Source organism: Schistocerca serialis, chromosome 2 (genome assembly GCF_023864345.2).
Source record: "Schistocerca serialis cubense isolate TAMUIC-IGC-003099 chromosome 2, iqSchSeri2.2, whole genome shotgun sequence".
Classification (NCBI taxonomy): Eukaryota; Metazoa; Arthropoda; class Insecta; order Orthoptera; family Acrididae; genus Schistocerca; species Schistocerca serialis.
This window is the reverse complement of record NC_064639.1, coordinates 941116588-941132441: the sequence shown is the minus strand read 5'-3', so window position 1 is coordinate 941132441 and position 15854 is coordinate 941116588. Positions and strand designations below refer to the sequence as shown.

The 15854-nt window shown below is 39.1% G+C and overlaps 1 protein-coding gene across 3 annotated transcripts in view; it reads left to right on the top strand.

Moving 5' to 3' along the window:
• Positions 1-15854, top strand: part of LOC126458314 (chromosome transmission fidelity protein 8 homolog) — a 175271-nt gene that overhangs the window by 119930 nt on the left and 39487 nt on the right. The window contains exon 1 of one of the 3 annotated variants that reach the window (XM_050095265.1): positions 7042-7196. The exons of 1 other annotated variant lie outside the window; for it this stretch is intronic. In XM_050095265.1, the coding sequence (XP_049951222.1) occupies positions 7177-7196 (20 nt within the window). In that variant the 5' untranslated portion in view covers positions 7042-7176. Of the gene's footprint in view, positions 1-7041; positions 7197-7390; positions 7411-15854 lie in introns of those variants that run through there. One more of the 3 variants, XM_050095266.1, reaches the window with a different exon arrangement.

Below are 15854 nucleotides of genomic sequence, written 5' to 3'. Positions count from 1 at the left end.
GCAACCAACCTGTCTGCGGCTTAGATACACTGGAGCAACACCTGGAGTTATGGTCTGAGGTCCTATTTCGTATGACAGCAGGAGCACTCTCCTTGTTATCCCACAAACCCTGACTGCAAATCTGTACGTCAATCTGGTGATTCTACCTGTTGCACTGCCATTCATGAACAGCATTCCAGGGAGTGTTTTCCAACTGGATAACGCTCGCCTACATACCGCTGTTGTAACCCAAGATGCTCTACAGAGTATTGATATGTGACCTGCTCGATCACCAGATCTGTCTCCAATCGAGCACATACGGAACATCATCAGATGATAACTCCAGCGTCATCCATAAACAGCATTATCCATCCCTGTATTGACCGGCCAAATGCAATAGGCACGGAACTCCACTCTGCAAACTACCATACAGCACCTGTATAACAAATTAACGCACGTTTGCAACTTCAGCGTCATCCATAAACAGCATTAACCGTCCCTGTATCGACCAACCAAGTGCACCAGGCATGGGACATCACCCCACAAACTCACATACAGCACCGGTACAACCCAATGCATGCATGTTTGCATGTTTGTATTCAACATTCTGTCGGTTACACCACTTATTAATGTACCAGCATTCCACATTTGCAATGGCTTATCTCGCACTTACATTAACCTGTGATAAATAATGTTAATCACTTACATATGTTACCTAGACATATGTATTCCCGAAATTTCATTACTCTAAATTAATTATTTTTTGGTGTTGCTATTTTTTTCAGTCGATGTATGTAGACTGTGGCAAAGAGAGGGAGATGCTGAGTATGAAGGCTTAACTACAAAGAGGGACTGGGTAAAAGGATTTAGAATGCTCTTTGTTAAAAGAGCGCGAATATGTCCACATGGTCAAAGTTTTTTGCCAGGAAGGCGGAATGAGGAATGAACCACATTTTCTGTCAGAGTGTTTTAATGAACTTTTCACCATTTTGGGTGTCCGACAGGAGCATTTTTCCGCAGCTGATCACATATTGGAGTTAATGACATTTAACTCAGCCAGCCTACATATCACTCACAGTGCCTTTTTGCTTGATCAGAGAAACCAAGAAGCTCATTTGGGCTGAGAATGTACTGATGAACGTTGGAAAGTGAATCGAAAGACGACTCTCGATTTCTAGTTCGCGATGGTCCTAAGATGCTGAAGCCACCAGATTAGAGCCGCCACTCCTGAATACAAGGTCAGGTTGCTTAAAAGTGCGTCATCATTTGTCCTAGAGTACAATGCTGTTTTGAAAAAAAAATCTAATAATGTAAAAGGCTGGAGCTATGGTGTTCATTTACTTCTCAGAAATGCACATACTACTAACATAACGTACTCACTGACATTAATCTCCATAATGAGATTTTCACTCTGCAGCGGAGTGTGCGCTGATATGAAACTTCCTGGCAGATTAAAACTGTGTGCCGGACCGAGACTCGAACTCGGGACCTTTGCCTTTCGCGGGCAAGTGCTCTACCAACTGAGCTACCCAAGCACGACTCACGCCCCTCCTCACGGCTTTACTTCTGCCAGTACCTCGTCTCCTACCTTCCAAACTTTCCAGAAGCTCTCCTGCGAACGTTGTGAGTCGTGCTTGGATAGCTCAGTAGGTAGAGGACTTGCCCGCGAAAGGCAAAGTTCCTGAGTTCGAGTCTCGGTCCGGCACACAGTTTTAATCTGCCAGGAAGTTTCATTAATCTCCATGTTTTCTAGGCTTAATGAATGATCCATTACATTTAGAACAGGGATGGCCAACCCGCAGACCATGGGCCGCATGTAGCCCACTAAGTATCAGTGCAGCTCAAGAAGTGAGCATCTACAGGGTTATTACAAATGATTGAAGCGATTTCACAGCTCTACAATAACTTTATTATTTGAGATATTTTCACAATGCTTTGCACACACATACAAAAACTCAAAAAGTTTTTTTAGGCATTCACAAATGTTCGATATGTGCCCCTTCAGTGATTCGGCAGACATCAAGCCGATAATCAAGTTCCTCCCACACTCGGCGCAGCATGTCCCCATCAATGAGTTTGAAAGCATCGTTAATGCGAGCTCGCAGTTCTGGCACGTTTCTTGGTAGAGGAGGTTTAAACACTGAATCTTTCACATAACCCCACAGAAAGAAATCGCATGTGGTTAAGTCGGGAGAGCGTGGAGGCCATGACATGAATTGTTGATCATGATCTCCACCACGACCGATCCATCGGTTTTCCAATCTCCTGTTTAAGAAATGCTTCTGCTTTAGCCTTTTCCGTAAGATTTTCCAAACCGTCGGCTGTGGTACGTTTAGCTCCCTGCTTGCTTTATTCGTCGACTTCCGCGGCTACGCGTGAAACTTGCCCGCACACGTTCAACCGTTTCTTCGCTCACTGCAGGCCGACCCGTTGATTTCCCCTTACAGAGGCATCCAGAAGCTTTAAACTGCGCATACCATCGCCGAATGGAGTTAGCAGTTGGTGGATCTTTGTTGAACTTCGTCCTGAAGTGTCGTTGCACTGTTATGACTGACTGATGTGAGTGCATTTCAAGCACGACATATGCTTTCTCGGCTCCTGTCGCCATTTTGTCTCACTGCGCTCTCGAGCGCTCTGGCGGCAGAAACCTGAAGTGCGGCTTCAGCCGAACAAAACTTTATGAGTTTTTCTACGTGTCTGTAGTGTGTCGTGACCATATGTCAATGAATGGAACTACAGTGAATTTATGAAATCGCTTCAATCATTTGTAATAGCCCTGTATTAACCTTTCGGTAAGAAATATATAAAATCCACAAAATTCCATTTATGAAAAGTGATGATAAATTGAATATTTTGAATTTGGAACTCTGTCACACGTCGCTATTCTCTCATTGGGACATCCCTCCCTCTCTCTCTCTCTCTCTCTCTCTCTCTCTCTCTCTCTCTCTCTCTCTCTCTCTCCCTACCTCCTTTTTCCGTCCTCAGCGCCCAAATTTTTTTTCTTCCGGTGTCGCCCAGGTAAGCCAAAATGTTGGACGACTGTGATTTAGAGCGTGTCCTATATTTTGGCCATATACCTTACGTCATCTTCTCACTGAATTACCAAACTAAAGCTACTGCATTCGTTCTGTCTTTTTACATCCGTGGACAGCGTCACTGCACATGGGGCCGCAGATACACAAAGTGCCAGAGATGTTTGGCAGCGAAGAAGTATGCATAAACTGAATCTGTGGTTAAACGATCACACAGTTTTAGAATATCGACATATCATTAGGAGCTGCGGTGCTTTCTTCAATAAAGTAGTAAAAATGTCTCCAGAGTGCAGCTACAGTATTTTTTTTAAGTAAAACTCGCAAATACATCTGTAAAGTTCAGCTCCTATAATTGTGCCATGGCATCTCTTGCATAGCGGACGAAAACAAATGGCTTGCTCAGCAGGAAAATGTTTCCGTGGTCTCATGCAAGAAGCCTTGAAAAGCAGCAAGCTGTGTGGCTGGTCTCTTTCATTCATCATTGATAAATAATTTGACCGTAAACGAGCTGACTTAGATGGGGTCTGATAATATAAATTTTGATATGGATTAATACAGTGGTTGTATGCACTGATGTCATCTCTTCTTTTTAACATTTTCTAATTTAACATGCTACTGGCTGTTTCAATGGCTTTTATGAGGGAGCTTCAGCATTGAGATGCACTAAGGGTACGGGACAGGAGAGTTGCAACAGTGCGGTACCAAAGTTGACTCCCTTTGGGATGAGGGAGTGCGGCCTTTGTAGAACTGCTAGTGGGAGGGAGGGGTGCGGGAAATCGACAGATATAAGCTAGCCTTGCTTTGTCTTGGGGAAAATGGCCTCGGTTAGCATCATACTGGCACCCAGTCCATTGCGCAGTTTATTGCACATATCCACTTTGGACAATCAAGCTGAAAGCACTTGTTCTGGACGATGGAACTCTGCCTGGCAAGAGTTTGGGCCATACTAAGAAATGTATAATAAGCTGATAAACATCTATCGGGTGACAAAAAAGCATGGAAAAACAACTTTGGCATATTACAGGTTTAGAGAGAGGAAGTCTTACACAAAGTTTTATAGCTTTTCCCGTGATCTGTGATGCAAGGCTAGCTACTCCTTGAGTGGGCACTGATTATTGAAACTGATGTGACATCAGGAGGACGTAACACAATTTACGAAGTTTCAAGCAAAAGTGGGGAGATGTAATGTTGCTTCTGTAGATGGAAAATACGCTATATATACGTTCTGTGCTGCTGAATTTATGGACAATATAGTGGCAGGGGTTTTGAGCTGCTGAACAGAAGGGAAGCATCATTTTGTATTCATTATAGATTTCTGTATTTATGAAAAGGGCGTTCATCTACAGGCTTGTAACCTGGGTCGAAAGACTAGTGAGTTCCATTATTATGTTTGTTTGATAAAGGGGATAAATCAAGATGCTTGTATTATATTTTATAAAAGTAATAATTTTGGATTTATTGCTTTTAAAGATTCTTGTCTCAACATTCTCTGTCTTTGATTATCAGAAACTATGTTATGGAAGTTAAAGATTAGAAACTGTTTTTTAAAAAAAGATTTTGCTGCAGCAGTTCAATTTTTAGTAGGTTTATCCTGTTAATAATTCTTATGTTAATCTTCAGTCATTACATTACACTAAATATGCTGTTTGTACTCGAGGTCTCTATAAAAGCAATTTGCCCTTGTGTTATGCACACAATCAATTGACTCTGTGAATAATTGTTTTAGACCCCAACTCCCTGCTTCCTTATCAAGTTAAAAGTGGATTGGAAAACATTTGTATGCAAATGTGCAATTGAGCAACTTCACACTGCCATTATATTCACGTGGAGATGTCTGTGTAAATTTGAAATAGTTCTCAATACAAGATGACAAGAATCCTTGAATTTCCATTCAAGTATTGCCATTAGACTGACTGTTTTTCTCCTTGACTTTTTCTATTAAAAAGCAACATGTCATTCGATTATTTCGAAAGTTTTGCTAAAGAAACGTTGAGTTTTTCTCACTATCCATTCAATTATTTAAAGTTCGTTGTATGCATATGTGGAGCCATGACCAGTGGAGAAGAAGGCCAACTGAGAAATCAAGACTCCTTTATAAGACACAGGTAAAGCAAACTTCTAGATGGTGAATTAGGTAACTTGCAGTCACATTGGGTCTTCTCTTTACAAATTGGTTAAGATAGCCCTCCTAATGCAACAATTTGGTAAGAACATCTTGCGGTATCAGCATGTCTGACGCAGTAATGCATCATGACAGGAGCATTTCTTATCTCATGCTAATTTATTTATTAGTTATGCAGGGGTATGAACTGCTGTAACACTGTGAGAAGTCCATTATCTTCTTAAAAGTGATCCTCAAATGAAGAAAACTATTACTCTTATTGTATTAATACGCTAATGACACAAATTTCGAACATCCTAAACTCAAATCCATCTGTTCAGATCCATTAGTTAAACTGTGAGTGGAAGAGTTTTTAGAAGGTGTCTTGATGTGGAATTGCTGTTTTGTCCACAGATGCATTGTCGAGTTTCAAGACTAGCGATAAGAGTTGAAATAATCACATATTTCTGTGTTGCATTTAAGGAAGGTATTGGTGGTACATGATTGTATAACGTTGGAGAGGACAGACCAAAATTTCATGGACTTGAGATGAACACAGGACTAGAAAGGAAGCTGAAAACAGAAATCAAGTCAGAGGGTTTAGAGTTTCCGATAAGGATTGAATACTATCATTTCGATGGAAATATAGCTGATACTGATAAGAGAAGAAAGATTAAGATATAAAATTCTGTAAACGATTAAATTAGTAGAGACAGAGATCAAATTCAAACAGGATGAGAGTGGGAAAAGAAATCCACGTGTCCTTTACATAGAATTCTGTCTGGAATTAGTCTTGCTCAGTTTAGAGGAACCTTGGGAAATCTAAATTTGGATTGTCAGAAGACGATTTGAAGCGGAAGAGGGTTTGACGTGCATTCCTACCAATGTGTGTCCAGCACCGCAACACCCTCGTCATCCTATATGCTAACATTGGCAAGGATATGATTGGTTGGACATAGGCTTTTTAGGTGTAGAGTATGTTGAAGGCGTGTGTGACACATCCGGTTTTAGGAATGCTTGGTTTTTCTGTTGAACAGCTACTCAGCAGGAGGGGAGGGGAGCAGAGGATATGTGTTGTCAACTATTCAGTTTCTTTCTCCTGCTCCCATTATCGATAGCGCCAACAATCTGCAATAACAGTCATCTGCTGTGAGCTGTTTGACGCCAAATCACTCTAAATGACAGCAACTTGTTCAAGAAACAAAAGGATACCTGATGAAAGTGTATAACTTTGAGAGAAGTAATGATTCAACATTAATTGTGCATAAATTCGAAAAAAAAACATTGTCACATGAAGTTACTCGTCAGTGGAAAGTATACAAACAAAAGCAATTGCATATATTAACATTATCACAATAAAGAGAACCAAAAGCCAGTGAACTGCACTGGACGTATTTGCAAATGGTACCACTTATCGAAGACTTCGGACTGCATGACATTAGTGCTACTGTTGTAGTTGCTTGATGGTGATAAAATAAATGGACTTTGTCAAGCGTGCATTAAATAAAGGGCAACGGGAACTGTAGGTAGGACTGAGCACAATATTTTTATAGATGAAAGTGGTAAAAATCGTAATAGGTGCATAACTTTAATAGTGCACTTTATTTGGATTTACCGCTAACATGCATTCCATTAGCCTCATTATTCCTCCTTCATTGAGAAAGGGCTGAAATTTGTATTCTTTATATGGCATACAACAGTTCTACATCTATATTTGCAAAGCACTGTGAAGTCAGTGTATTTTTCCAATTTCCTTGAGAGTATATGCTTAATGTATATAAGCTCCTTAAAAGATTACACCTGCTGTAACGTTGTATATGTGTTCTAAAATGTATAACACGAGAACCAAAGAGGTATATAATCGTACGTACACACAAGTGTTCCCTGTATAAAATTCACTGATTCATGCGAGTGACGAAGTCATGGATTCTTACCTCCATGGACGAAGTACTTTGCGCATGTAACTACTGTTCATCTTTGCTACGGCTATTCTGCATTTCCGCCAGAATTGTTTATGGCGGGAAGCCGGGAAGTGTTCAGAAGTGTTGACGTTACTCATGAAATATGCAGATACCAGTGAAAATGTGAGTTTATTATGCAGAATGCGGCATGGTTTCCTATGTTCAAATTGAAAAGGTTTTATATTTAAATAAAACGAATGATCAGTATTTGAAATGAATAGCATACAAGTTGTATAGGACATCTATGTTGATGTCGCATTGTGTACGTTTACCATGTACGTAAATATTTTTCCCGGCAAAATTTACGATTGGGTCACCCTGTGCAATCTCCCATGAGGTAATAACGTTACCATTTTAGGATTTAATCATATTTGGTGCATGTCTTAATGTCAACTTGATTTTTTGCTGGAATCTTAAGTGCAAAGAAGAATATCCTGACTGACCCTATTCGTTAGCAAAGACTAACATGAAAATACCATTTACGCATACCATCCATATTCAACACTGCCGCGAATTGGTAAATAAAAACCATGTGTATTCCTTGAAAACGTGTTAAAATGTTTGTGGTTGACCTGTAGGTCAGATCTGTAACCAGACGATGGCTGAAAACGGTTATCAGTCATTTTTATTAGGGTGAAGTGGGGTATGTGTAACCACGATTTGGCATAGTTCAACTTCGACACCAAATTGCCAACTTGTTATTGAAGATATGATTTTGACATTTCTCATGCGTAAAGTTTGACTTACTGACTTTTAAACAGTACACATTTTGTTTTTGAAAATAAAATTATATGGTCAAATAATTGTTTTCAGAATTTTGTGTTGTGAGGTTACACTTGCCCCATGGTTCGGGGCAAGTGTAACCCCGCATTGTTGTATCCATACAGAATATTGTAAAAGAGACTTGGGGTAAGTGACCTGATTACCCAATTTTTACTGAATTTGAGGATTTTTAAATTATTTTAATATCTTAAATTTTACTCAGAATATGAACTTTTTGCACGCGCCTCTTTGTGTATTATGAAATACACAGAAAATGTTAGCTAAACTAAAAAATAAGTGTTAGACTAAACCATAAAACACCGAAACAGAATGCATCGTAGATAATTTTTTTTTTGTTTTAGGCCAGTAACTTATTAGTTTAAATTCTACAAAAGTACTATTTTTTTCTTTAGTAGGCAATTTAACAAAAATAATAAAATATTTAGTCTCAAGAGAAAAGAAAAATTCACTTTATAAGTTCACTTTCTATTATTTTTCATGGTAATTGAACGAAAGTTGGCAATTTGTGTTTAATGCTAAACTGCCCTAATTCTACTTACTATATTCACACTTGTTGTTGTTGTGGTCTTCAGTCCTGAGACTGGTTTGATGCAGCTCTCCATGCTACTCTATCCTGTGCAAGCTTCTTCATGTCCCAGTACCTACTGCAACCTACATCCTTCTGAATCTGCTTAGTGTATTGATCTCTTGGTCTCCCTCTACGATTTTTACCCTCCATGCTGCCCTCCAATGCTAAATTTGTGATCCCTTGATGCCTCAAAACATGTCCTACCAACCGATCCCTTCTTCTAGTCAAGTTGTGCCATAAACTTCTCTTCTCCCCAATCCTATTCAATACCTCCTCATTAGTTACGTGATCTACCCACCTTATCTTCAGCATTCTTCTGTAGCAACACATTACGAAAGCTTCTATTCTCTTCTTGTCCAAACTGGTTATCGTCCATGTTTCACTTCCATACATGGCTACACTCCATACAAATACTTTCAGAAACGACTTCCTGACACTTAAATCTATACTCGATGTTAACAAATTTCTCTTCTTCCGAAACGATTTCCTTGCCATTGCCAATCTACATTTTATATCCTCTCTACTTCGACCATCATCAGTTATTTTACTCCCTAAATAGCAAAACTCCTTTACTACTTTAAGTGTCTCATTTCCTAATCTAATTCCCTCAGCATTACCCGACTTAATTTGACTACATTCCATTATCCTCGTTTTGCTTTTGTTGATGTTCATCTTATGTCCTCCTTTCAAGACACTGTCCATTCCGTTCAACTGCTCTTCCAAGTCCTTTGCTGTCTCTGGCAGAATTACAATGTCATCGGCGAACCTCAAAGTTTTTATTTCTCCTCCATGGAGACTATTATTTAGTCACTGAATGCTGTATGAATCAAATGTTAACACAAAATGTCAGGTCTCCATTGTGACCCAAAGTAGGCTCAGGCAGCACTGAAATGACATCGTAGGATGGAACTTTCATCTCTTCTATCAGGCCAGTAGAATGTGGTGCCATGCTTTCTTATTTTTGCATCTGAGGAAAATCACTTCTGGATCTCCTAAATCCCTAATTTTGGTAACTTGGCCAATAAAATGAACTTTCTTACATTTTGTTGCTAAAGCTACCAGAACATAGTTTCCAACTGTAATTTTATCTTTGGCTTCAAAAAAATTTGCCTCTTCTTCTTCTTCACAGTTTATCATTTCTTTCCTGAAATCCTCCAGTGTTATGGTCCTATTTTCTTCATCACTGCTTATTAAAGATAGGCCTCCTTCAGTTTCACTTTCTTGACTTGTTGATTCAACTTCCAGTCTTCTTTTCTTGTTACCCACATGAGCAATCAGGGATTTTTTTCCACAACATTCTGAGATGCCGTTTCAGATAAAGCAACAGCACTTTGTTTGGAAGATTTACTTTTCATTACCAAGCCCTTTTTTATGCCGATAATGCTTTTTTTTGCGTTCTCCTTATTATTCTTGTTTCCTTTAAAATCTTTTTCTTTATAGATGGCATCTTGAAAAGTGATAACTTCAGCTACTGGTGCAATCCTTCTTTGTTTTACCAGTGGGACTACACAGTCAGACTGTTTCCAATAATAAGCTTTCAAATGACAAATCAGAAGTTCCAGAACAATGAAACATTGGTTAGCTTTGGAATGGTTGAGAACTCTGATACTTGGAGAATGGCAGGGCTCAGTAGATGTAGACCTATAAAATTCTGGAGGTTGTTCAGCTGGAAGCTTCCCAAAAATGTGAGGACTTTCTGTTACAGATGTAGATTCCACACAGTCTACAGCTGCATTATCGTGAGCTGGCAATGGATTTGTTTCTGCCAAAGATTTGGTATGAGCTACATATCTTTTATATGCCTCCGGATCATATTTAGTTTTATCAATTACTTCTCTATTGTAAGGGAATATTCCTGCTTTTTGAAAACCACTTTTCAACAATTCAGGTGGTGTTTCATTCCATACAGCAGTGAGGAGATTGGAAAAGTCACGTTTGCTAATTTTTACCCCTTGATGATGTCCCTGGTGATGAGTTAACTTTTGGTCCCAAGTAGATTTCACACTCTTAAACACCGCTACATCCTTTGGCTGCAGGATGAATTATCATGCTCAACATTGTTGTCAGTCAAACAATGCTTCACATACTGTAATGTAATTGAAATGGTGGCGTTCTTTACAGTTCTGTGTCATATTTTATAGAAGGAAACATGCTTTAAAAATATAGTAGACTTAAATAAAAAATAAAATATATCTCACACAAACTCAGTAGACCTACAAATCCAGCACATCAGGTATTCTGGTATCCATATGTACAGGAAGGCCAGTTTAGTTGATCTAGTGTGATGGCAAAAACAAGGTTACGGCTTAAATAAATAATTATGTTCTGGTAAGTTTGTTCAGGGAAAGCGTAACCCCCCCTGGTTACACTTGCCCCAGCCGATTGGTTACACTTGCCCCACATGGGAAAAAGTTGGGGTAAGTGTAACCATGCCTGGCATATCAATAGCTTTATCAGTACAGCAAAACGAAACTCATATTTGAAATTATCATGCAAAAGTAAGTTTGTAACCAAAAAATTGTGCAGTTATCTTTAAAACTGCAGAAATGACAGACCACCAAATTCTGAGCACGTCACTCTCTCGCAGAGTGAAAATGTAGACGTCAGTTCAAGTCCAAAAATTAATTACCAATTTATGCCAGATTTGACAACTTATGGTTAAATATAACAAAGAAAGGAGTAAATTAACATGTGTGATAGGTCAGAGATAAAAATACAGCTTCTTTAAGGCACCATAAGCCATGGTTACACTAACCCTATGGTTACACTTACCCCACTTCACCCTAATGTATATGTAGTATCTGATAGCCGGCCGCGGTGGTCTAGTGGTTCTAGGCGCTCAGTCCGAAACCGCGCGACTGCTACGGTCGCAGGTTCGAATCCTGCCTCGGGCATGGATGTGTGTGATGTCCTTAGGTTAGTTAGGTTTAAGTAGTTGTAAGTTCTAGGGGACTGATGACCACAGATGTTAAGTCCCATAGTGCTCAGAGCCATTTAGTATCTGATAGTTAAATGTCTTTTCAGTGTAAAGTATTAGACACACACCTTGGGTGCACAAATAGAATGATATATCCTTATTTTGTTACTATAAATTAAAAAGACATCGTGTATGAAATTAAATAAAACATTGCAAGCAATAATGAGACAATATTTCTTTTTACATATATACTGTTGCACATAAACATAGATTAGGCAAAGAACAGTTTCATAAACAATTTTAAATATAAAGGAGGAAATGATTTTTTAAAACAGTACCTCCTTGCAGATATCATTGTTTTTCTTGACGTCTTGATCCAAAAATGACATAAGTTCATTTAAAGGTGGGAGACAAGATCTTCTCATAGCACTTAAAGTTTATACAACTATGCACTGTCGCTTTGTAATGATGGTACATATACCTTACAAATAACACTGGAGAAGGGGACCCAAACAGCATATTTTCCACTGAGGCCATGAAAGGCACTGTTGTTCAGCAGGAGACATACAGTTAATCTCAACATCTTTAAATTCGTATGATACCTGGGAAATGAGTACTATCTACCAGTTTTCTGCCTCACACTCAGCTGTCCTGACTAAGTGTTTTCATGAGGTGCCGTAGCAGCAGTGGTCACATTTGCATCAGTTGAAAGTGTCGTAAAAAGCATGGTGTTAGTAACTGACTAGAAATGTGCAGTACAATCATGTTTCTAGAACTATTCTCCCTGTGCTGTAGCTCATCAAATTTGACCCTTTTTTTTTCCAAGTCGAGCCATGTTTAAGTGAAGATAAGAACTATTAACTGCCAATCCCAAATATTTTTCATTATTATTTGTACTTAATACTGGTACTCAGGACAAGCAGAGGTCTGCACTATTACTTTCTACAAAGTTGTACCTTTGTAAAAAATCACAAAGTTAAAGCACAGCATGGAAAATGTTTATTTTTCATAATAAACCCACATGATGTACCCTATTTATTATACATTGTATCAGCTTGATGGCCTATGTGCTAGATGCATAAAATAGGGGTCTGTAGGTCAACCCATTACTAAGTAGTAAATCTCTGAACACAGGGGAATTGGTGCCTCAGTAATGACCAGGTACACACCCTTATGCCTTTAGACTCGAAGTTGTCAGTGATAATTAAAGTTGGGGCAATCCTATTTGGCAGCTTTACTATTAAGGCTTTAGGTATCCATGTAGCAAATATGACTAAATTCTGAAATTGTCACCTTAGGCTCTATCAAAATATCAGTGAGTTTACATGGTATGGCCCATAGATATTCTTTGTCTGTTAGTACATGTTTTTTCAAATGCAGTTTTGAGTTATGTGGTTAAGTGTTACTACTAGCAAAAATGTTCAGTGTCATGCAGATAAATACCGTTTTGATATTGAGGTAATCATACTGTGAGAGAGTGGTTGCTGGAGCCTTGGGTTCACATCACAGGATGCATGTTCTTCACAGAAGGACCAATAATATTTCTTCTTTATAAATTTGCATTCTTTGACATATATTTCGGGATTACAGAAGTGTCCGATTCCACCCATGACGGAAATGGCTATTGTAAGCGTCTCCAATATGGCACCTATGACGTCATAACACACACAAGACAACAAACATGAAAATACATATAAATAAGACAATAATATCTCCCTCCACAAATACAGTCAAACTAACGGGACAACCGTGGGAAATGGGGGTTTTAGGGTGAGGACAAGCTAAATACACCCACACTCATAAATTAAGGATAGTTGCAGAATGTGGTGCCACACAATGTGACACTACACAGAACTGGCGTTAATAGCATAGCACATAGGGAACACACACGACACAGATCTGCAAGTCCATGGTATTGGAGATAAGTTGAGAAAACCGTCCAGAAACACGTGCTACAAAACGCCACTGTTTCCTGCGCATGTACCCCGACATCAATATGGGATATGATCACCGTGCACACGTATACAGGCCGCAGAACAGGTTGGCACACTCTGGATCAGATGGTCGATCTGCTGGGGTATAGCCTCCCATTGTTGCACCAGTGCCTGTCTGACCTCCTGAAGTGTTGTAGGGTTTTGAAGATGTGCGATGTGCAGTGATACGTCGACCGAGAGCATCCCAGACGTGCTCGATGGTGTTTAGGTCTGGAGAACAACTCCATTCACCTGATATATTCTGTTTCAAGGTACTCCTCCATGATGGCAGCTCGGTGTGACCATGTGTTATCATCCATCCAAGAGGAAGGTGGGACCCACTGCATCCCTGAAAATGTGGACATACTGGTGCAAAACGATGTTCCAATACACCTGACCTGATACAGGTCCTGTGTCAAAGACATTCGGGGGTGTATGTGCGCCAATCATAATCCCACCCCACACCATCAAACCACGACCTCCATACAGATCCCTTTCAAGGACGTTAAGGGGTTAGTATCTGGTTCCTGGTTCACGCCAGATGAAAACCTGGAAAGACTCACTGTTCAGACTATATCTGGACCCGTCCATGAACATAGCCTGGGACCACTGTTCCAATGACCATGTGCTGTGTACTTGACACACACACACACACACACACACACACACACACACACACACACACACACACAAAAATGACGTCACACACAACACCGACACCCTTACGTCACGGATCAAAGCGGATGGGTAGAATCGGATGCTTCCATTGACCCTATATGCTTTGTATATTTTAACCACCAGACATTCGTACAATTACTTTTGAGGTTGCTTGTCATACAAATATTTCAACACACTTTCATTGGAAGTCAGGACCATAACTTTTTCATTTAATCAAATAGCGAAGTTTAATTTCCTTACAAAATTGTAAATAGTCTTATAGTACATCAGCTTAGAACTTAATAGTGAACCACTAAATTTCTTTCGTTTCACCTGACTTTGGAGTACATTACACCAACCCCTTTTTAATATTCATTGGCTTTCTGTTAACTCATTATTGTTTCGTTCTTTCTGGTGTTGCTTTCATTTCTTCTTCAGGGATATGTGTTATTCATTGGTTTTGATTTTGACCCTCATTTTTTTGTCATTGGTAATGTTTTTTCGCAGCTTTACCTGTGAGCATAATTTCTGTGATTTGGAATTGTTTGACATTCTTCTGTTTCCATAAACCTCGTTTTTATGTATGTAATAAAAAAAATTTGTTCACTGTGTTTGGGTACATTCTGAGAATGTATCCATAATATCAATTATTCGTTTCGTAATTGTGTATGAGGGTATTTCAGTTATTTGGCAAAGGTTTCATTTCTGATGTGGATTAGTTCCTTATGGAAATCTTTCTTAATATTTTCTTTTCTTTGATCTGCAGCCTTTTATCTGGGCCATGCGTGGTGATGGTTGTGACTGTGTATAGTGCCTGACTGTGTACAGTGCTTCCAGTTTCATTTCTGTATTATGGTGTGATTTGTGTAATTCAGCCAACTGGTTGCAACGGGATTGAACCTGACCTGGTTTTGACGCTGACTATTGGTATCTTCATCAGAAAATTCAAAGGAATAGCCTAAAAAATTGCAAAATTGTTAACATACAGGGAAACCAAGAATAGATAATTATTATACTGAACAAATTTAATATGACTATACCCAAATGTTTTGATAGACGAACAGATTTATGAGCAAAATGCTCTCATCATATAAAATAACTTATTAAAATTACATTTAAAACCATATAAAAATCACAGGTACTGGAACTGACATAAAATTGGTACTTGACAGTAAAAATTATAGTTGCTTGACGTGGCACACTACATGAGGAAAATATGCACTGGAGGTGGCCTCTGACTAAGTCTCACAGGCCAAAGTTGCCACAACATGGACACAAAACAAGTTGTGCCGCCCTTTTAACAACCAAAGAAATCAGCTGCTTGCATTAAACATATATATATTTTTTAAATAGCATATAAGTGTTCATCTCACAAGTCAACAACTAGTTTTATGTAAAATAAAAATTTATACAGAACAACAGAGTAGCTGATATTCTGTACATTTTATGTAAAAATGAATTACCGTGTAATAAATAAAAAGGAGGGGGAAGAGTTTACTCTAAGGAAAAAGTGTCAATTTTAGGTGTTTCTAAGTTGTGACTTTATACCATTAAAGAATTTTTATTGCATAGCTGCAGCTGTTCATTCATAATGAAACCCCCGTCAAGGGGATGGGATCGACAGAATCGTCAGATCCCACGTGTCGGCTTTGACCCGTGACGTAAGCGTGTTGTCGTGTGTGACATCATGACGGCGCGGAGTTTGGTTTGTGAGTGTGGCGTGTTTGTAGAGGTCGTCGTGTTGTGGTTTGTTTTGCTCTCCGGTAGTATGTTCAGGGTTTTCGTTTGTGTGGTGTAATGGGCGTAGTTTGCTTTTGCCCATTATCCAGAATTGTTAGTGTCTGCTGTGTTTGAAGTGGAATTCGTTTCAGTGAGTTAACGAT